This window comes from Malaclemys terrapin, chromosome 1, assembly GCF_027887155.1.
Source record: "Malaclemys terrapin pileata isolate rMalTer1 chromosome 1, rMalTer1.hap1, whole genome shotgun sequence".
Lineage (NCBI taxonomy): Eukaryota > Metazoa > Chordata > Testudines > Emydidae > Malaclemys > Malaclemys terrapin.
This window is the reverse complement of record NC_071505.1, coordinates 9875615-9898491: the sequence shown is the minus strand read 5'-3', so window position 1 is coordinate 9898491 and position 22877 is coordinate 9875615. Positions and strand designations below refer to the sequence as shown.

Here is a 22877-nt window from a genome sequence, read left to right as displayed (position 1 = left end):
AAACCTTTAAAAAAAGCATGCGTCTGACCAAGTGGGTATTCACCCACGAAAGCTTATGCTCCAATACATCTATTAGTCTTTAAGGTGCCACAGGACTCTTTGTTGCTTTTTACAGATCCAGACTAACACGGTTACCCCTCTGATACTTGACATCCTCTTTGGATAATTCACAACTGATAATCATACCATACACACGTACTTTGTGTTTAAAGAGAAAAGCATTTAAAGCGATTAATTGTGAAAGGGGATAGTCTGTGAACTGCATTCCTGTGAGCTGCACTGACTCATGCATGTATTGGAAGGAGAACAGACAATACTAATATTTTTTGCTTCTTTTGTCTTGCCTTTGCAGTACAGTTGGGAATATCTTGCCTGCCTGTTTAAAAAGACACTGTGGAGAGATTTTCGTTTCCTCAGTGGAGTTTATAACGGCTTGAATACTCTAAATTCTAACATCCACTTTCTTACCCCACGTCGTGCCCTCCATTGTCTGCAGGCCCATTGGTTTATGGAGGTGAAGTCTGTGAAAGAGGGCTGATACTGGCATTAATGTTTAATATTACGTTTTGAAAAGGCAGCAGTTTGAAATTGGTTTGAACACTCCCTTCAGTGTGTACACACATATGAAGAAAGGGGATTGAACTTAGGGGCATTTTCAACCTCAGCAGAATCCTTGTGATTGCCAGTGAGATCTTTCAGTGATTTAGGACTTTTAACATAGTCTCTGAATCTGCATTGTGTAGTGTGCGGGACATAAGCCTGCGCTTAAATAATTTACTGATTCATTTCCGATTGCTGGACAGGGCCTACATGAACTAATGCAGCTCATCACGTTATGAGAATGAAGGTGCAACCAGTTCCTATCTCTCTCAGAGATAAGGAGAGGAATGAAGGAGGGGTAAAAGAGGCATTGCCATGTGACCTGTTCTCTCACCTCCAGGCGGTCTCCATGAGGTCTCCATACCATGAGGTCCCAGCCACAGAGAATGCACTGTAGGTATTATATCCTTAACTCTCTTTTGTAACCAAGTTTCCTGTTGTATTATCTGATGGTTAATCATGCATTATCTGTGGAATCTACCTTTATTTTGCATTGTCTCCTATACTGTGTTTAGGCACCCAGTGTGAATTCCCTTAAACAGTGCCATCAAAGAGGAATATAAAAATAGCATCTTTCTGCTGTGACCAAGGCCTCTTGAAGGCACATTTCCAAACTGCACTCATTCTAGGCCTGCTCCTCCTATTTGATTGAAGCCCCATTTCCAAAGGGGGGACCCTTCCTTTTACATTTTAAGACAAGCCAAGGATTTTGCAGAGGGAATCTAGTGAGGCAGAAAATGATTACCCAAATCATACATAACAGTACTTGAGTAGGGGAATACTCTACTTTTATGAACAGTGCCATGGGATCTTTAGGTACAAGACTTCTCGTCTGAAAGATGGTATCTCTAACAACACAGCTCCTCCAAACACCCTTGGTTCAGTCCTGTCTTGGAGGGAAGAATGCTATGTAATGAATCACCTGCCTAGATTTTCCATGAAGGTCTCCAGTCCAACTGCTGACCAGCTCTGTGGCTCTTGAGATCTAGCTGAATCAGAGCCCGAGATGGAGTGGCTGCAGGCCATGGGTTTGTTTGTATTCCTAATGGTTTTGTCACTACTTGGCACTCTAATGTCATTTATTTTCGCATCCAAATACCCACACACATTTTACATGAGGAAACTCAAAACACGCACACAAAATAAGCAAGCTTATGACTAAGGCCAAAATGTTTGTATAAGGGCAGACACAAACAACTGTCAAATCCCCTAGCTCTCAGTGGATTTCAAGCATATTTAAGAAAAACAAGATTCTGGGGTTGGTGCAGTCTGTTCAGCTCACCAGCAGAGGGCATGTCTTGCTGTCACTCTGGCCCTCACCACCAGCTCCATCCCTGGCCTGAGGGACCAATGAGTGAGCTGGTTAGACAAACCCCTGTCAGGGATGGACTAGATAATATTTAGTCTCCCCATGAGTGCAGGGGACTGGACTAGACAACCTCTCAAGGTCCCTTCCAGTCCTACAATTCTATGATTCTATTATGTTCACAGCACTCACACAGAGAAGTTAAATAAAAACACAAACTATTCGTTCTGGAAGGTTGCAATGTAACACTACTTTATTTCTTAGAATCCACAACCCTAACGTACAAGAACCTAAAACAGAGACAGACGAAGCAGGCTACTCCCTAAGATTGAGAGCACAACTCACTCCCACCTTACGCCAGGCTGGTTCTTTGCAGACTAACTGCCGAAGATCCAGATTGCACACTTCCCAACAGAGCCCCAGCCTGTGAGCAGGACCAGGAAAACTCTTACTCTTAAAGTCATAGCTTGTAATTTTAACAGTTTTTTTTATACACCACTGTCCCCATGTCCTCACATGAATAGGACCACCACGAAGGAACCATCTGGGGCTACTTATAAAAAGTCACTCCCTGGAGCTTCCACACTCATCAGCCAGCAGCAGAGGGTGCAAAGTGCGAATATGCCATTTTCCCTGGCCCCTAAGATTGAGCAAGGGGCCACCTCATGCTACAGGACATAAGCAAAACATCAAGTGATGAGGTTTAGGAAGAAACTTCTTTTAACAGCTGGGTGTTCCACCGTTGTCCTTTTTGGGGCTTCTTGCCCCTTCCTCTGAAACGTCCGGAACTAGCCACTAGTGGAGATAGAGTACTGAACTAGATTAATGTTGTGTCTTTTGCTCTTTACACAACAAACATAATATGAAGGAACCACATGGACACAGTGGGGCTCAAATAACTATGCTTACTGAATATACACAGTACGCAAGGCTTGGCTACATATACCCAGCACTGCTCTGGTTGGGTTCTGGTGGCTCCTCAAGCATAGAACACAGCAAGTTCCACAAGGGGGCTTACCAACTATTTAAAGGAATACTGCCCTAGTCCTATATATTACATACTCCTTGTCCTGTAATATAAATAACATAAACAAGTTACAAAGGCATTACTAGCTAAACTACTGTCACCTAGGGTTGCCAACTTTCTAGTCGCACAAAACCAAACACCCTAGCCCCGCCCCTTTCCTGAGGCCCCGCCTCCACTCACTACATTCCCCCTCCCTCGGTGGCTCGCTCTCCCCCACCCTCACTCACTTTCACTGGGCTGGGGCAGGGGGTTGGGATGCGGGAGGGGGTGAGGGCTCTGGCTGGGGGGGGTGCTCTGGGTTGGGGCTGGTGATGAGGGGTTTGGGCTGCAGGAGGGGGCTCCAGGCTGGGGGTTGGGGCTGAGTGATTCGGAGTGCGGGAGGGGGCTGCAGGTTGAGACAGGGGGTTGGGTAAAGGAGGGGGTGAGGGCTCTGGGGTGGGGCCAGGGATGAGAGGTTTTGGGTGCAGGAGGGTGCTCTGGGCTTGGGGGGAGCTCAGGGCTGGGGCAGGAGGTTGGGGCGTGGGCTTACCTCAGGCAGTTCCCAGTCAATAGTGCAGTGGGCGCTAAGGCAGGCTGCCTGCCTGTCCTGGCACTATGAGAACCCTCTGCCAGAAAATCAGGCCTCTTTAAGATGTCTCACATTAGGCCCCCAAAGTCACTAGTAACTTTTCAAAAACTTGGTCAATATTCTTTAGCCTTCAAGGAAGCGGAGTGAATTTTTTCTTTTTTCAATTGGCTTTTGTTGCTGCACTCTGACTCATTTTCCTAAAATAAAGCTAAAATATACATTCTCTGTGCTAACTTAATCTAGTCAGGCATCTTTGTGGCCTATCTGGCCAGATCTATTTTTCCAGTTGGTCACCTTCAAGAGATGTCTGCTTCTTTTGCCTCTCCTCCTGTCCCAAGTTGTCTCCCTTTTCCATTCCCAAGGCCTCTAGGGGTACGACATCTTCACTGCAATAAAACACCCGTGTCTGGCCCATGTTACCTGACTTGGGTTTGCAGGGCTTGGGCTGTGGGGCTATCAAATTGCAGTGTAGACATTTGGGCTGGAGCTGGAACCCAGCCATGGGTGTTTTACTGCAATACAGATGTACCCTAGAACTTCCTTGTTGAGGTCCTAAACCCCTTCCCTCCAACATTACCCTCTCTGTATCTCTCAGGCCTTGACGGGCCATCTCTCTTCTATCTATCTCCTTCTCTGTGTCACCAGAACAAACAGACTTCTAAAACAACCTATCCTAGAAAAATCCATTAAAGATTGCCAAACCCACTAGACACTCACTTAACTACACAGGACTTCAAAGAAAGCCTCCAGGTACTTACACCTGATACAGCCTGTGGTCTGGGTAATATGTCAGCTAAAATGATGAAAATCACCACTGTGTAAATCTGGAAGTCTGTCTGAGAACTGTCTAAACTCATTCTCCATGACAGATGATTCTCCAAGATATGGTCAAAGAAGCTATCATCCCATTCCAGAAATATGATGATGATCTCAATCCAAAAAGCTACAGAGGTATCAATGTTGTTAGCAACATCAATAAGTTATTCTTTAGACTCAACAGGAAAGTGCTATACTACCTAACAATACACCTGCCACAATACATAATAAGAGTCATACTGAATCCCTTCCCAAAATACAAATCACATTTGCAACACAGTTGCTCATCAATAAACATACAGACAAACAACAAAAAACACGAGGAAAGATATTTGTGTTTTTCGTAGACTTAAAAAAACCCTTGTGATTTACTATAGCAATTTAGGCTCAACTTTCAACTGCAGCCAAATGGAACTGTTGGCAAAACATGTGACATAATTAAATCTAGGCACCAATCAATCAGCTGCAGGATAAAAATAAACCACATGCAAACACGTGTCTTCAAAGAATAAAGAGAGGGGTAAAAGAAGGAGGCAGATTCACTTCCAACTTGTTCCAACACCTACGTCAGTGACCTACCTATTCTTCTCTAACAGTCCTCTAATCCATTCAACTCCTCAGAAAGAAAGTTAGTTTGACATGGATCACAAAATATTAAGACATGTGGGGCCAGAAACTTAGCTGGTGTAAACTGACATCAAATAGCCCCACTGACATATCCCGAGATACAGCAGCAAAGGTTCTGGTCTAGGAGGGAAGAATTCACCAGTTTATCAGGCTCCTTCACCTACTTATACACCAGCAAAAATATTTTTAAAAGCCTTTAGCTCAGTCTGGCGCCATGAGCTATGACTTTAAATTATTGTAAAACAGAACAGGAGGCAAAACATATGACATAATTAAATCCATGTACAAATCCATTTACTGCAGGATAAAAACAAACAACATTATGGTTGCCAACCCTCCAGGATTGGCCGGGAGTCTCCAGGAATTAAAGATTAATCTTTAATTAAAGATTGTCATGTGATGAAATCTCCAGGAATACATCCAACCAAAACTGGCAACCTTACAACATGCAAACAGATGCTTTCAAAAAGAAAGAAGAGTAAGATTGGAATTAAACCTTCAATCTGTTCAAAATTATTTAATTACCAAATTAAAAGCGATATTTCAGTGTTACTCAATTCATCTCAAAACACCAATAAATAAGTCTGAAATAAATTATCTACTGTACTCAGATGACCTTGTCCTACTGGTGCCCAAACAGGACAGAAGAATCTATACCTTCTTTCTCTGTTCATGTTTATTGAAATAAAAACTTCCAAACAAACCCCCCAAATTACTGTCGCAATCAGAATCACAGATTATCAAAGAAACCACCCAAAGCCTCCCCACTCCAGACTCTTTGTCCTGAAAACATGAAGATCAATCTGATATCATAGGCCTTCATGCCACCCACCATTCTACCAAACTCATTCTTTTTTCTCCACCATTGCCAGTGACCAAATAACCACACCAATAACGTGCACCAGAGTTTCAAGTGTGTTGTTCTGTGTCTGAAGACAAGCTGACCAGCGGCTCTGCCATAAGTTGTATAATACCAGTCTTAACAACGGCCAGAGTCTCAAATAAAAAAAATGTGGCAAATGTCTGTCCTTGAGCAAGGCACGATGCTGAGTCCTCTCGTGTCTGAAAAAGTTCGAAAGCCAGTACGTAAGTCTGGCCACACAACAGCAGGACTCACAGTTTTGAAGCCAACAAATCCTAAATGTGGACACTAAAAGAACAGAATAATAAAAGGTGCTCTGTTGTCTCCTCTGAATCAGAGCATGCTTCCTGGGGACAATCTTTATATACTATATGTTTCCCCCATAGGTTACCTCTAGCATCTGAAGAAGTGGGTTTTTTACGCACAAAAGCTTATGCCCAAATAAACGTGTTAGTCTTTAAGATGCCACTGGACTCCTCGTTGTTTCTGTGGATACAGACTAACATGGCTACCCCTCTGATACATAAAATACCCACCACTATATATCCCTGTTCTGGAAGGGAACTCTATTATTTTGAAAGTACAATAATGCCCCACTGAGACAATCTTCTGGGCAATTCAGTCATACTAAATGTTGTTCTGAAAATGTTCCTTAAGCACCCTCTGGTACAGCACTCTCCTAAACTGTAAGCCACCGGGCTGGAATGCTGTTGCCTAACTTTGCCAGTGGGAAATACTTCTTAAAGCAAGTTGCATGTAAGTGGGCTATTGCAGGAGAAAATACCATTTTGGGAGCTGCATCCCCTTTTTCCCACCAATTACTCCATTTCTTCCCCTGTGACATTTCCCAGTAACACTGGAAATTAATGGCCATACCCTGCCCCTAGCTGCACAAACCCTATGAAATGTATAAAACCATGCCCAAACCCCCTTCTTTAGCTGGCAGGTAGACTATGCTTCCCTTCATTAGGTTATATTTATTCCCCAAGAGCATCTGAAAAAATAACCAACAATTTTTCAGGGGGAGGATACACATAGAAGCATAGAATATCAGGGTTGGAAGGGACCTCAGGAGGTCATCTAGTCCAACCCCCTGTTCAAAGCAGGACCAACCCCAACTAAATCATCCCAGCCAGGGTTTCGTCAAGCCTGACCGTAAAAACCTCTAAGGAAGGAGATTCCACCACCTCCCTAGGTAACCCATTCCAGTGCTTCACCACCCTCCTAGTGAAAAAGTTTTTCCTAATATCCAACCTAAACCTCTCCCACTGCAACTTGAGACCATTACTCCTTGTTCTGTCATCTTCTACCACTGAGAACAGTCTAAATCCATCCTCTTTGGAAAAGCCACATAAATGCATAAATACAAAGGGGTAACAGGAATGTTTTAATGAAACCTATCTTCCACTTCATCACCTTACCCTGGCAGGAGGCAAAGCGTTTCTCCCAGTTCAACTCAGCTATTGATGCACCGCTGAAGGTGAGTCTCAAAATATCTGTATAGCCCCAGGAGGGCTCATCACAATCTGCAATGAATCTGGAAGAGCAAAAGAGCAACCCCTAATCCCCATCCCCAAAGCATTGCTCTTCTATATGTCAATTGCTGTTTTGGCTGCTGCTGGTTAATTAAGTAAAGTGTCAAAAATATATTCCTATCATCTGTCCTGTCCACCAGCACTGTGACATCATCAGCATGGGCAAAAATTGCCATTGACAGAGTGAAATTCTTCTCCTTCTTCATCCATCCATTTAAACCCTGAAATTCCCTGTTACCAAATACTGTCTACAGCAAAGGGTGCAAAGAAAAACAATATAACCATGGACTCAAGGGACAACCTTGCTGTACCCCAGAAAGTATCTGTATAGCCCCCCTTTTTCCTGTCATTCGCTAAAGGGATTCATAGTGCATGAACATAAAAGAGCTGTAGCCAGTTAATAAACTGTGAGGGAATGCCATATTGAGGAAGGACCAACCATAATTAAGGCAGGTTCACTCTGTCAAAAGCTTTGGCCTGATCCCAGGCCAAAACATAACCCTGCCATTTTCCCCATTGCCCAGTTTCAAACACTTCTTGCAAACTACACAAAGTGTCTGCCACTGTATGACCTTTAACTGCCTTAGACTGACTGGGATACAGTCATTTCCTTGCTATTTTCCCCAATCTCTTGGCTACAACAGAAGTCAAAATTTTGTAATCCATGTTCAAAAGGACAGTTGGCCTCCAGTTCCTGATATTTTCCAAATATCCTTTTTTTTTCCCCAAAAAATCAAAAGGGCTTCATAAAAGAGCCCAATGTGCTTCTAGTCAAGCCATTACTCCTGGAGGAATTTTCCGCCACTGTGAGTGCGCACAATTCATGTCCCCTGTAGATTTCTTTGCTTCTCCGCAGAAAAATGACTGACAGGGAAGCAAAGGGCAGCTGCAAGAGCAGTCACACACCCTTCCCTAGCAGCGCAGATATGTTATTTCAGGCACCTGGAGCAGCTGGCGGAGAGCTAAATCACCGTGGGCCTGGGGACACTCCAGACAGTGGCTCCTACCCTGTGCTGGGATCAGCCGCTAGTCCTGGCTGGGTTGGAGGCGGGAGAAGACAGAACTTCCTCTTCCCCTGAAAGGAGTGGCTGGGACTGTGTCAGACCCACGTCCAGAAACCTCTCCCAGCTGCAGGAAGCTCATCATCCTCCCTTGCTTTTTTCACCCATTGCTCCTCAGCTGCGGGGGGAGGGATCTTTGTATGGGGAGCTGCTCCCCCATCCACCCAACCCCCATGCATCCAGACCTCCCATACCCAGACACTCCCGCCAAGCCATATCCGAACCTCACCCCACTAAACCTCAACCCCTGCACCCGGACCCCCTGCCTCCAGACCCCCACCCCTGTACCGAGACCACCCCCCACTGAGCTCCCTGCACTCAAACCTCCACCCTGATGTGCCCCACCCCTCTGCACCACTCTGAGCCCCCACATCCAGACCCCCATGCCACTGACCCCGAACTGGCTATAAACAGACCCCCACCCCACCAAGCCCCCACCCCCAGCACCCAGACCTCTGCACGCTGGATCCCCCACATCCAGACACTTCCTCTCCCCCACCCCCAGCTGAGCCTGAACCACCTTCACCTGGAAGTCCCTGCAGAGTCCCATTGCCTCTGCACCTGGAACCCCCCCAACAAGCCTCTGTGCATCCAGATCCCCCCACATCTAGACCCCCCACTGAGCTGCCTGCATCCAGATTGTCCCACACAGAACCCTCTCACCCCACACCTGGACACCCCCTCCCTGAGCACCCTCACAATTGGATCCTACCTGGTTGAGTCTGCCTGCCCACACCTGGTGCCCCTGGGTCAGAGGGGCAGGGCCCCAGGGTGTTTCTGAGGCAAGCCCAGGCCTTGTGCTGAGTCAGGGTTGGGTGCAGCCTCACCGCTGAGTCCTTGTCCGTGGGGTAGCAGGGGCCTTCAGGGTGATCTCCCACCTCCATTCAGCCAATGCCATGCTGGAGCCTCCGCATTTATTTATTGACAAATAAAACGTGCAGAATTTTAAATTATTGTGTGCCATCATTTTTAATTTTTTGGCACAGAATTTTTTATGTTTTGGCGCAGAATGCCCTCAGGAGTGATCCATCACTGAAAGCACATGAGAGAGTACCATAGAGGGGGGATCCATAAACCTCTCATAAAATTCTTCTGTCAAATCATCGACTCCTGGGGCAGTTCCCTTCTGCAGTAACAAGCTATCTGCACAAACCTCAATTTCTTCTATTGGCCTCACAAGTGAGTCCTGTTCCTTATCTGCCAATGTTGGAAAATCCGTGATACTATCCAAAAACTGCTGCTGCTGCTGGAAAGGAGGAATGGTTTGTTCCTGAGAGATCTCACTGTAATATTCCTGAACTATCCTCAACATGCCAGCAGGGTCCCTGTGGACATGTCCAGCAGTAGGATTCCATAACACCATCATATGCTGCTGCAGTCTCTTTTCCTCACTTCCTGCAAATACATTAAAGGAGGCTGTTCCACCTTTTGTCCTGAAGTCCTTTGCAAATTTATCTGATTCCAGCCATATCCTTCAGTACTGAACCATAATGGTCTCTAAGACCCTTGCATCTACGTGTTCCCCAGCTTGCAGTCGACTATGAAGATCTCTCAAATGGCTCTGCAGTACTAAATAATGCTTGTAATCAGATGTATACAGACGTCATGAAAAGGAATGTAAAGAGGTCACCAGGCTCCTCTTAGTCAGTTCCCACCCTTCTGTCTGGGATGCATAAAACTCCTGAACTGTCTCTTGTTCCATAAAGATGCCTTCAACCTTTCTACATGCCACTGCATTACTAAATAAACACGTATTTAGTTTCCAATAACCATGGCCAAAGTTCACTGTTCTGTACTCCCTGAGTTTAACTCGGACCAAATGCAGTGATAAGAAAATTCTACAGGCTGCAGGCTGCAGCATCCGCTCACTGAGATAGCTTTCCCAAATACCCTGTCCAATCAATCAACCATTTCCCCTCCAAATAATGTAAATGCCCCCTTCTTCCTTAAATTAGGATGCCCCAAAACATTAAGTCAATGGAATCACACACTGATTGTAAATTTCAACAGCTCATAATCCTTTGAGTTGCTTTGCTCTGTCAGCCACTGCAGCTAAATAACTAAAATTCCCCATTAAAAACAACTGTCGAGCCATTAATACAAAACCTCTATAAAAAAAGATCTTTCCTCAGCTTCCGATGCTGTGGGCCACAGATGTAACACAATGATCCTTCACACTCCAATAACAGAAATCCACTAATAACCCTCTCCTGGCTGTAGTTCTACCACCTTCTGCACCAATATCACATAAATATAAAACTACCCCTGTTCCATTAGCTCGGTGGACCAAAACAGATGGGTCTCTCCTCCAGTCCCTCTGAGTTACAAAATGTCACACCTAGAATATAGTCTCATTTCCTGGATGCTCACTAGAACCAAATCCTGCCCATCCAAAAATTGAAAGATCATTTGCCTCTGGTGCACACTCAGGATGGGGCATATGTTCTAAATTGCAGTTTTCGGTATCATCTAAACAAAGGTTCACAGCTACTCGTGGCCCCCATCTAGTTGACTGCCTTGACGTTGCTGTTAAACCCTCTGACTTACCATCCTCTCTTGTTCTTTTTGGTTTACTCACTTTTTCCTTGCTGACTCGTTCATTTTTCACAAACTGGGAGACCTCCTGAGTCCCTAGATCTTGATCCCAATTCTGATACACCTCTACCCCGATATAATGCTGTCCTTGGAAGACAAAAAATCTTAATGCGTTATAGGTGAAACCGCATTATATCGAACTTGCTTTGATCCGCCGGAGTGCGCAGCCCCGCCCCCCCCGGAGCGCTGTTTTAGCACGTTATATCCGAATTCATGTTATAGTGGGTCACGTTATATCGGGGTAGAGGTGTAGTTCGTTCTGAAGTAACTCAGACCCAATAGCTCGTGGGTCCCTTTCCCTCAATGAATGCACCCACAGACTCCTCTCTCTGCTCTTCCTCATCCGCAATAACACCTAATACAGAAAACTTGTTATGTGTTTGAACTGTGAAAATGCTGTGTGGTTTGGACAGTTGTAGGGCACTCTCAGTCACTATAAGCCCAGCTGTCTCCTTGGATCCTCTCTTTCCATGTGTGATTTCAAGAAACTCTTCTATTCCTGAAGTTAAGCACATCAAATCCTGTTCCGCAACTGTCGGGTCTGCCAGACCCATAGCCTGCTAATCCCTCTGCGGTGGCTAGGATTCCTGCATAACAAATATCGCCTGTGGATTTTCCTTCCCCAGTTTCTCTTATTCTCCCTCCACTCCCCATCTCTAATTGTGTCCCCCACTTTACTAGTGCTCATGTCCCATCTCTATTGTCCTGGCTCTCAGTGGTTCCCACTCCCTTACCCTGACCCCTTCCCAGTCCTGTATCAGCAAAGAACAAGGTCAGCCCTTCCTCCAAAAATAGGGAGGCCCTGCCACTCAAAATGGGGCTTTCGTCAATCCTTGCAGAGCTGTTTGGCATCCTCTGACCCTCTGGCAAAGAAGGGTCATTCTGAGGCTAGGAATGATGTTTATCTCTATTGTGCCATGCCTTTAGGCACTGCCTATAAACATGTCCACTTTTCCCACACATGTTGCATCTAATGCAATCCCGGCAATCCTCAGTCTTGTGTGCATTAGAGCAGCAGAGCATGCGCTTCCTCACCACAGCCCACACTGAAATGTTCTGTCGGGTCACATGAAAAACATGTGCATGGCTGCCAGGGATACCTACAGAAGTGAGGTTTTAACTCACGAAAGCTTATGCCCAAATAAATCTGTTAGTCTTTAAGGTGCCACCAGACTCCTTGTTGTTTTTGTAGATACAGACTAACACGGCTACCCCCTGATACTTTACAGCAGGGATAGTCAATAGTTGGACCGTGAGCCAAATCCAGACTGCCAGATGCTTTTGAACGGCCCCCGAAATCTTTTTATGTACTTATTATTATCATCATTGTTATTATTTTTGTATTATTTTCTCTGGGGTCTAGACATTGACTATATCTTGACCAATACGTTTGGACCTTGACAAAAAACAATTGACTACCCCTGACCTACAGTAACTCTGCTCAGAACCAATGTAAAATATATGGAGGAGCTGGTGCATTGTATTATTTACTTGGATAAGTTCAATGGTGCCTTTAAATTCATCATTCCAAACCCTAAATCAAACATAAACTTTTACTGGGGCATCACAGAAACAAGGCTCATAACATCAGCTGATAGTGCCACAGGATCCACCAGTCAGTGCACAGTGACTTCTGCATATGTGTCCACCATCATGTCCAAAGAACTTACTCAAGGAGTAAAGCCTCCTTCGGCCCCACCATCTGAGGCTGCAGCTGTCTCCGCTGGAAGAGGAACAAAAATGAATTTCACTCTCTCTGTCCCCCACATACTCCTCACTGTCGTATCTACTTGAAATATATTGCAGCACATTTGGACGATAAGAGTCAATGTAGGAAGGAAGGTCTAGTGAATAGGGTGTTGGACTGGGACTCAAGAGAGCTTGGTAAAATGGGGTATCTTGGGGATCTTACCTCACAGGGGTGTTATGAGGATAAAATCCATTAATAATTGTGAGGCGCTCAAACAGTGACATGGGTCATATAAGTACCTAGATAGGTAGTACCAGCCTGTTCCTCTAACCTTAGAAAACATCCTGCAAGCCTAACTCTGCACACTTACAAAATTTGCAGCTGACTCTAAACTGTGAGGAAATGTGGAGAGCACTCAGAAATAACACAGAGGGGGATTAAAGAAATGGACAGAAGTTCAGCAAACAATGCAGTTAAATTCAGCAGAAATGCAGACTAATATGTTTTCATAGATTCCAAGGCCAGAAGGGACTACTGTGATCATCTAGTCTGACCTCCTGTATAGCACAGGCCATAGAACTGCCCCCAAATCATTCCCAGGGCGGATCTTTTTGAAAAACATCCAATCTCGATTTAAAAATTGTCAGTGATGGAGAATCTATTACAACTCTTGGTAAATTGTTTCAATGGCTAATTACTCTCACCGTTAAAAATTTATGCCTTATTTCCAGTCTCAATTTGTCTAGTTTCAACTTTTGGGGGGAAAAGGATTTAAAATACAGATATTCAATGGAAGGGAGAAACCTGAAAAACAGTAATGGTGCTACACAGCTATGAATTTGCATTGGTGATTTGGTCAGAAGGAAAAGGCCAATGCTGAGGTGGACTGCTTATGAAAAAACAATACAGTCAAGAACAGGGAAGTAAAATGTCTTCTCTAAAGGGCTGTGGACCAACCCCACCTAAAATAATACATTCACTTCTAGGCATCACTTACCAGAAAGAGATTTTTAGCTCCTTGGAGTAGGGACTGTCCTTTTTGTTCTGTTTGTACAGTGCCTAGCACAATCGGGTGTTAGTCCATGATTAAGGATCCTAGGTACTATGGTAATACAAATAATAAATACTATTAATAATGAATAACTGGAGGGGATATAGGGAAGATGAATAAAAAAGATCTTGGCAGTGGAAGGACAGACTTCTCAGCAAAGAATAAAAAAACGGAATGTGTCCTACTTAGAATCATAGAAGATTAGGGTTGGAAGAGATCACAGGAGGTCATCTAGTCCAACCCCCTGCTCAAAGCAGGATCAACACCAACTAAATCATCCCAGCCAGGCTAAGTGATGACTAGGGAGGGAGAGGAATTCTTTAGTTTAGTAGCTGTGGTTAAAGGAATTATATGAAATTAAGAAAGGGGAAAGTTAAGCTGAATATCACTCTGACATTGAGGTGCACTAGGTTGTGGAATAGTCTACCAAGGGATGTGGTGGAAACCCCCTCACATAGGACTTTTAAAAATTATTTGTACCCTGGTACCAGATAGGAGCCTCAATCATGGACCAGAACCTCATTGTGCTAGTTGCTGTACAAACACTGAACATAAAGGACCTCTGCCTTAAAGATCTTAGATAAGACACTACCAAATGATAGCTCAGTGGTTTGTGCATTGGCCTCCTAACTCCAGGTTTGTGAGTTCAATCCTTGAGGGGGCCATTTAGGGATCTAGGGCAAAAAATCTGTCGGGGGATTGGTCCTGCTTTGAGCAGGGGGTTGGACTAGATGACCTTTCGAGGTCCCTTCCAACCCTGATAGTCTATGAAATGCAGTCCTACAGTGGCCAAGGAGAGATGGACTGTCTAACAGGCCTTTCCATCTGTGGTATCAGGAGAAATAAATGAGATGGCACACAGCAGCCATGAACCAGCAATGGGTGATGATGACAAATAATCCTAAGGGACAAAACCCTGCTTGTGTAGTTTATTTGTTTTATCCATTTCTTTACTGCCCGGTGCCAGGCAATTCCTCACTATATTGCTGGGGCTCCTAGCAAACACGCCACCACACTGCAACCCAGGGACGGAGCAGGGCTTGGCCTGCCAGAAACCACTTGGGCTTGGATCTCAGCATGCGTCTGTGAGCCCCGCTCTGTCTGTCCGTCCGTGCAGGAGGCCTAGGATTCAATTTTGTCCTCATCCTGGTCTGGAAGTGCCTACATGCCAGCGCACAAGATAAGCCCGTAGAGAGACAGCCCCATCAGATAGCCAGGAAAGCCAGACTCACTGAACTGCCGGCCTGGCCTGCCCATCCACAATAGCTGCCTGCAGTGTGGGTCTGTCTGCAACGTTTGTCTACTTGTTTGTTATGTCGGCCAGTGTGTCTGCCATATCGGTCTGCTTGTTGGCAACGTCTGTCTTTCCGCCAGGTGCGACTGCAATGGCTGTAGTCTGGGTCTGTCTGTCTCGCTGCAATGTGTGTGTCTGGCTGTCAAGCCTGGCTGCGGGCTGCAGCGAGGGTCTGTCGGATTGTCTGTCATGTCTCTCTGCCTGTGGTGGCCGCAGCGCCTGCCCGTCTTTCTGCAATGGGACCGACTTAGGGTGACCAGACAGCAGCTGTGAAAAATCGGGACGGGGGCTGGGGGGGGTCATAGGCGAATGTATAAGAAAAAGACCCCGAAATCGGGGCTGTCCCTATAAAATCAGGACATCTGGTGACCCTAGACTGTGTCTGCAATCCCTGCTCTGGCTGGGGGTCTGTCATGCCTGCCTGTCCGCGAGGTGTGTCCGCTCGTCTCTCTGCAGTAGGGTGACCGGATGTCCCGATTTTATAGGGACAGTCCCGATTTTTGGGTCTTTTTCTTATATAGGCTCCTATTACCCCCCCACCCCGTCCCGATTTTTCACACTTGCTATCTGGTCACCCTACGCAGTGACAGACACACGGACAGGCCGGACCCCGAGTCTCTCGCCGCCCCAACCCCCCGGCCCGGCCCGGCCCGGCCCGCTCCCCTCGGGCTCGGGAGGGCGGCGGCCCCTTTAAGAGCGGCGGCCCCTCCCCCCTCCGCTCCTGCTGCTGCTGACAAGATGGCGGCGGCGGGGCCCGCGGGTCCGGCCGGGCCCGAGAGCCGGGTGCTGGGCTACACCCTGCACCGCTGGAGCAGCTTCTCCTCCACCTACCTGCCCGAGTGAGTGGCCGAGCCGCCGCCGGGACCCCGGGGGCCGAGCGCGGCGTCGGTTCCCCGCGCCCGCCGCAGCGCTCTGGGCCTGCGCGGGCCCCGGGGGCAGGGCCGGGGGGCAGAGGGGGCCGCTCCCCCCCGCCGGGCGGGAGAAGAGAGGCCGGCGGGGGTCTCGGACCCCGGTGCCCGGAGGAAAGATGAGCGGCGGCTGCAGGCAGGGGACACCGGGATCGGGGGGGGGCAGCTTTAACCCGGGGCAGGGGGTGACCTGATCATGTCTGCGGTTAAACGGGGCCCACCCCACACCACGGGGCAAAACCAGGGACGGTCCTAAACCCTGTGCCCCGTTCCTGCAGCTTCGCTAGTCGTGCGTCTTCGGGTGGCCTTGTCCTTGTCCTCATTTCCCCTCGCTCGTCCAGCCTCTGCAATGCTCCCCGGGCAGCTAACCTCCACGCTCTGCCGGGTGTTCGGAGTTAGTGTTTTCTGCTCCTCTGTTTAAGGGGGGGTGTTTGTGTGTGTGTAAGTAGGTAAGTAGGCTTTAAGGTTTGATCCAGGCTTGAAGAAAGTAGGTCGACGTTGCATTTTTGCCGTATTCACATAGCATCATAAATGAACACCGAAGTGGTGAAATCTCGGTGAGTGTGAATCTAGGTCATACTGCCCACTAGTTATGACCTGTTAAATTCCAATTGACAGTAAAACGAATAAACTTTAGAAGTAGCATAAAACTAGTATGACTTGGATTTATTCTTAGTGATGTTGACTGTTCAGTTTTGAATTTTCATAGATTTTTAAAGGTGCTATTATGGGTAAACAATCTGACCATCTGCATGAAAACAGGTCATAAATTCGGGTTGAACCAGAGCATATCTTCTAGACTGACATCCAGTCTTGACTTAGACTTCAAGTGATGGAGTTATCTCATCCTCTATCTATTTCCTTTGGTTAATTACCTTTACTCATGTTTTTTTTTTTAAAAAGTGTTTTACTTAGTTTAATTTTTTTTTTTTTTTTAACTTAACCAGATTCAATGGCTGGAAGTTAATGCCTTTGCGAGTCTGGATTCCTTTGTCAGATATCTTCTCTGTGCATGTACTCCTAGTCTGTGACCAAGTCATCTCTTCACCTTTCCTTTGATAAGCCATATAGACTAAACTCTCTCTTTGTAAGGCTTGTTTTCCAGAATCATTGTTGCAGTTGTTTGCTTTAAAAAAAATTTGAGAAGCATCAGGGTTGATACCAGAACTGGACGAAGTATTCCAGTATTGGTCTCACCAGTGCTATTTACAAAGGTAAAGACTCACCACTGAATAGTTTTGCTTGTATAGCCAAGCATCCTCTTAGCCCTCTTTGCCACAGTATCTCATTTGGTGTTCCTGGTTAGAGGCTATCTACCATGCTGATCTAAGTTTTTTACAGAGTCTCTGCTCTTCAGGATACAATCTCCCATTCTGTAAATATGACTTGTGTTTGAGGATGTGTGACCTTACATTTAACTGTATTAAAATTAGGGCTGCCAAGTGCAAAAAATTAATCATGATTAATGGTGTGATTAATCATGCTGGTAAACAGTAATAAAATAACATTTATTTAAATATTTTTGGATGTTTTCTACATTTTTAAATATATTGATTAATTATAACACAGAATACAAAGTGTACAGTGCTCACTTTATATTTATTTTTGATTACAAATATTTGCACTGTAAAAAACAAAAGGAATATTTTTCAATTCACCTAATACAAGTACTGTATTGCAATATCTTTATTATGAAAGTTGAACTTACAAATGTAGAATTATGTACAAAAAAGATATTAAAAAATAAAACAATGTATAACTTTAGAGCCTACGAGTCCACTCAGTCCTACTTCAGCCAATCGCTCAGACAAACAAGTTTGGTTACAATTTGCAGGAGACAATGCTGCCCGCTTCTTGTTTACAATGTTACCTGAAAGTGAGAACAGGCATTTGCATGGCACTGTTGTAGCTAGTGTTTCAAGACATTTATGTGCCAGATGTGCTAAAAATTCATGTCCCTTTTTGCTTCAACCACCATTCCAGAGAACATGCATCCATGCTAATGATGGGTTCCTCTAGATAACGATCCAAAGCAGAACGGACCAACACATGTTCATTTTCATCATCTGAGTCAGATGCCACCAACAGAAGGTTGATTTTCTTTTTTTGATGGTTTGGATTCTGTAGTTTCCACATCTGAGTGTTGCTCTTTTAAGACTTCTGAAAGCATGTTCCACACCTCATCTCTCTGATTTTGGATGGCACTTCAGATTCTTAAACCTTGGATCCAGTGCTGTAGCTATTTTTAGAAATCTCACATTGTAGGCTCTAAAGTTTTACATTGTTCTGTTTTTGAGAGCAGTTACATACAAATATAGATTTTTGTTAAGTTACACTTTCATGACAGATTGCACTACAGTACTTGAATGAGGTGACTTGAAAAATACTATTTCTTTTGTTTATCATTTTTACAGTTTAAATATTTGTAATAAAAAATAAAGTGAGCACGTACACTTTGTATTTTGTGCTGTAAGAAATCAATATACCTGAAAATGTAGAAAAACACCCGAAAATATTTAATACATTTCAGTTGGTATTCTATTGTATAACAGTGCAATTAATCATTTTTTTGAGTTAACTATGATTAATTGACAGCCCTCATTAAAATGTATGTTTTTAGTGTGCCCAGGTTACTAGCAATCTGGATTACTCTGTATTGGTGGCACGGCCTTACAGTTATTCTCATAATTTTTTTGTTGTATAAAATCATTGCTGTTAAAGTTTGCATATGTTCTTCCAGATCATTGATAAATATTGAATAGTTGGGCTGAGAATGATCTTAGTGGTAATGGATTAAAACCCCCTCACTTGATTTCACACTAACTGCTATGTCTGGAGACCTAACAAACCTTATACCAAATGTAAAGGCCCGGAGCAGTCCTTTCCCTGGCTGGAGGCTAAAGTATTCTGCCACTCTTTAAATGGAGAAATGTTAAGTGGAAGCAGCATGAGAAGGAGTATTGAAACTTTGAAAAAAACCTCTGCAAGTGGAGCTGATGCAGTTACAGGATGTACACCATGACACAGTTAAAACTTAGCTTGTTTTAAAAGTAGACAGGACCAGACCAAATGATGGTCCAGAAATGTTGCTAGGGCCCACAGTTAAAACACAGTTCAGTCCTGCCTAAGTTGTAAGTCTGAATTATTTGAACCATAATGGGACATGCTAGGAGACTATGTCCTACTGTGTTATGGATAGAATTAATGTAGACTGCTGGTTTCCCCAAAATGATTAGCCCTGTTACTGGGAGAAGAACCATCCTTACTACAGTTGTGGTGAAGTACACTTCTACCTCGATATAACGCTGTCCTCGGGAGCCAAAAAAATCTTACCGTGTTATAGGTGAAACCGTGTTATATCGAACTTGCTTTGATCCACCAGAGTGTGCAGCCCCCCGGAGCACTGCTTTACCGCGTTATTTCTGAATTCGTGTTATATTGGGTCGCGTTATATCGGGGTAGAGGTGTACTAATGTGGACAGGGTTTCTTCTGTCCATCTCTCATGGACTCTACTAACAAAACCATGGTTTAGACTCACCTTTGGCACTCAGCATGATTTTAAATGTAAAACAAAATTATGAAATGCAAAATCCTTGTCCCTGCTGGCCAGTTAGAGCCCTGCTAGCAACAGCTTTTTGCATGCTAGTGGGGATCTGAATCCATTGTTGACTTAAACTGGTAAGTGGATAAAATGTAGAAGGCTTGGGACTGAAGTTTAATTTTTAAACCGTTAACGTGATTCTAGGTATTCTCCCCGAATATTACACAAATACTTATTGGTAGCATTCCGATAACTCTCTGGTTGCTTTCTGTTAATATGGGGATGGGGCCAAAAGGCTGGATGTACAGCCAGTACTTGGCAGTCCACTCACCTGTTTGGCAGTGACAATACGGACCGCTTCTCTAGAGACTTTCTGTTTGTTTGAGTTTGGTGATTGCTAAACTATTAGTTATTGCAGAATCTGAAGTCAGACTCTTTAAAAATAGGTTTAGTCTCTGTGTTTATAGAGAACCTTTCAAATATCACCCAAGGAAGTACTCTCTCGAATTTGCAGAAGGATAGCTCCAGCATCTTTTACAGCTGTTCCTGAGTTTCCCAAGCAGTCAAATGAAGTTAATGATGTTCAGGACGCTTTTGCTGTTGCTATTCAGAACTCCATGGGCAGCAGCAAGGGTGTCAAGAATCCAGGAATCATGTCATTGATTCTGTTGGTTCTTGGGAAAGTTATGAGTTGTTGCCAGGAAAATTGAGTCTAGAATAAATTCATACACTCATTGGTGGATCATTCTGTAGGATTTGATAAGGTCCATCATGGAATTCTGCTGTCCTGCCTCAGATGTGGCATAGCGTAGAAAGATAGACGGAAGTCATCTTAATGCTATTTCAACTGGATGAGGCTGCTCCTGGAGAATTGTGATGAGCACCTGATCCTCCACTTTCTTAGCTCTCGCCTGCCTCCCCAATTTGTTCATCTATATGAACTGCTAGGATGGAGTGTGAAAAAGCATGGACTGAAATACCTGCAAGGTACAAATTGCACTGAGGACCACTAACTCACTTTGCATAAACCACAGAAACAACCATCTGATTGCAGTGACTTTGGTCACTATTGATCTGAGCTGGATTTGTTGAAGATTCTTTTTAAGGGAGTACATCTTGGTGTGTATTAAATATAATATGTGAAAAGAAGGGGATGGGCATTGATACCTTTTAATGTCCCATAAGTGCATTCCACTGGGGCTATCTTTCTAGCACATAGCAGTCTGAACCTCCAAATAGTGCCTAGTTTAGTCATTGTTTTATTGTGCTGGAGTAGCTTGATACTTGCAAGACGAGAAGAAAAACTGGATTTTCCTTTCATCACTTGCTCTGACTCACTGTAGACTGGCATTGCCAAAGAGCGCAGGCTCATCCCCTGGGAAGAAATGGCTGTCTCATGTTGCTGACAAGTTTGTTGTGCCACCAGACTCCTTGTTGTTTTTGTAGATACAGACTAACACGGCTACCCCCTGAAGTTTGTTGTGACTTTTCCCACCACTAAATATCCCATATTTTTTTCTGTAAAGCGATAAAACTAGGAAATTCCCTTCAGGGTTTTTATTAAGTGAAATAGAAAAGGTTTACTGTTTCACTTCATAAGCATGTATATTCCTCAGACACAAAACATCATACATTGTGCAGAATTGTTTTAGTCCGGGGGAATTCTGCACCACTGCACATGCGCAGAATTCATGTCCCCTGCAGATTTTTTTTTTGCTGCAGAAAATATATTCTGCTGGAGAGTTGCTGCAGTTATGCCTTTTGCCCAATAGGGGTTGCGATGGCACCAGAACAGAGGGTACCTGGCTCACCCGCTGTACCAGGTATTTTTCTGTATTTTTCCCCACACATACCCAACAACCCTCTAGGTTCACTCCTAGGCTCCTTCCCAGCAATTACTTCCTTCTCCCTCAGTTCCTCCTTTACCCCTGACTCCCCCAAGACTTTGCACTGCTTTTGTGGGGAATACGTTTCTGTATTGTAATTTAAATGAATTATTACTCAAAGTTCTGTATTAATATGCTTAGTAAGGAATCTATTTGTCAAAAAACATTTCCTGAATCTTTGTTGTTGTCTGTATTGTTAGACATGTTTGCTGACAGATATTTTGAAATAAATTACCAAAATAATTGAAACTGGCATGATTATATTGTGTTGCTTTGACAAATAAAATATGAAGAATTTTTAATTTTTTGGTGCAGAATTCCCCCCAGGAGTAAACTAGTATCTACCATTCTTGTATTTACCCTTAGATATGGATAAACTTGCTTTTTCACAATCTAACCTATTAAAAAGTTTTGATCAGAAGAGTCAGAGTGTTAAGAATGCGGTTGATTGATTCTGAGCTTGCTGGAGTGGCATTCAGTTTTCTTTTTTTGAAAACTGGTAACATTCTGAATTCAGCTGTCCTGTTTTTTGAGATTATATTTCCACAGTTTAGAAAAACTGATGTGACAAGCTTCTTCATAGACTTAGAGTCGAAATTTGTATCTTAATTTTAAATGGTAGAAAGAGGAACTCCCTTATGTTCCTTTAGTCACAAATCAGCTTTTTCTTCCTGTTCTGGACTCAACCTTTGATTTGTGATCAGTGAAGACTAAGTATGAAAAGTTCCTGAAGCTTGTTTTTGGACTTTCCTTAAGTAGTTCCAGTTCTTTATTAATTAGGTGAAAGCAGATTTCCATTTGGACTGCAACAGTAGTGTCATCAGATTGCAGTCTGTCAGGTCCCTCTGAAAATGCCTTTGTTGGCTTTTACAGTAGAACTCAGTTATGAACACCTCTGGAATTGAGGTTGTTCGTAACTCTGAAATGTTCTTAACAAAATGTTCTGGGTGTTTTTTCAAAAATATGCAGCTGAACATTGACTGGATATAGCTTTGAAACTTTACTGTGTTGAAGAAAAAAGCTGCTTTTAACCATCTTAATTTAAATGAAACAAGCACAGAAACGGTTTCCTTACCTTATCAAATCTTTTTTAAATCTTTTCCTTTATATTTTTAGTAGTTTACATTTAACACAGTACTGTATTTACATTTTTTTGGCTTTGTTTTTTTTGTGTCGCTGCTGCTGCCTGCTTGCATACTTGCAATTCCAAATTAGGTGTGTGGTTGACAGGTCAGTTTGTAACTCTGAGATTCTACTGTATATGTTTAGTGCTGTTGTTGTGTAGAGTCCATTAGGTAAAAAGCATGCTGTATTTTGATCAGTCATCCTTGTACACAGTGCAAATGTCAACATACTTAATGACAGTTGGATGCAGATGTAGAGAAACAATTTTCCTGAGTGTCTCAGTCTCTGCATTTCATCCGTCCATCTGCCCTCTTTCAGTCTATTATGCTGCTAATGACAATTTTGGAAGAATGTTTGAACTACCACATTGTGCTTTATATGCAT

At 44.1% G+C, this 22877-nt stretch overlaps 1 protein-coding gene across 1 annotated transcript in view; it reads left to right on the top strand.

Annotated features, from left to right (window-relative positions):
* The first annotated feature begins 15770 nt into the window (after nt 1-15770).
* MKLN1 (muskelin 1) overlaps nt 15771-22877 on the top strand; it is a 172911-nt gene continuing 165804 nt past the window's right edge. The window contains exon 1 of the mRNA XM_054015895.1: nt 15771-15871. Coding sequence (XP_053871870.1) covers nt 15771-15871 — 101 coding nt within the window. The remainder of the gene's footprint in view (nt 15872-22877) is intronic.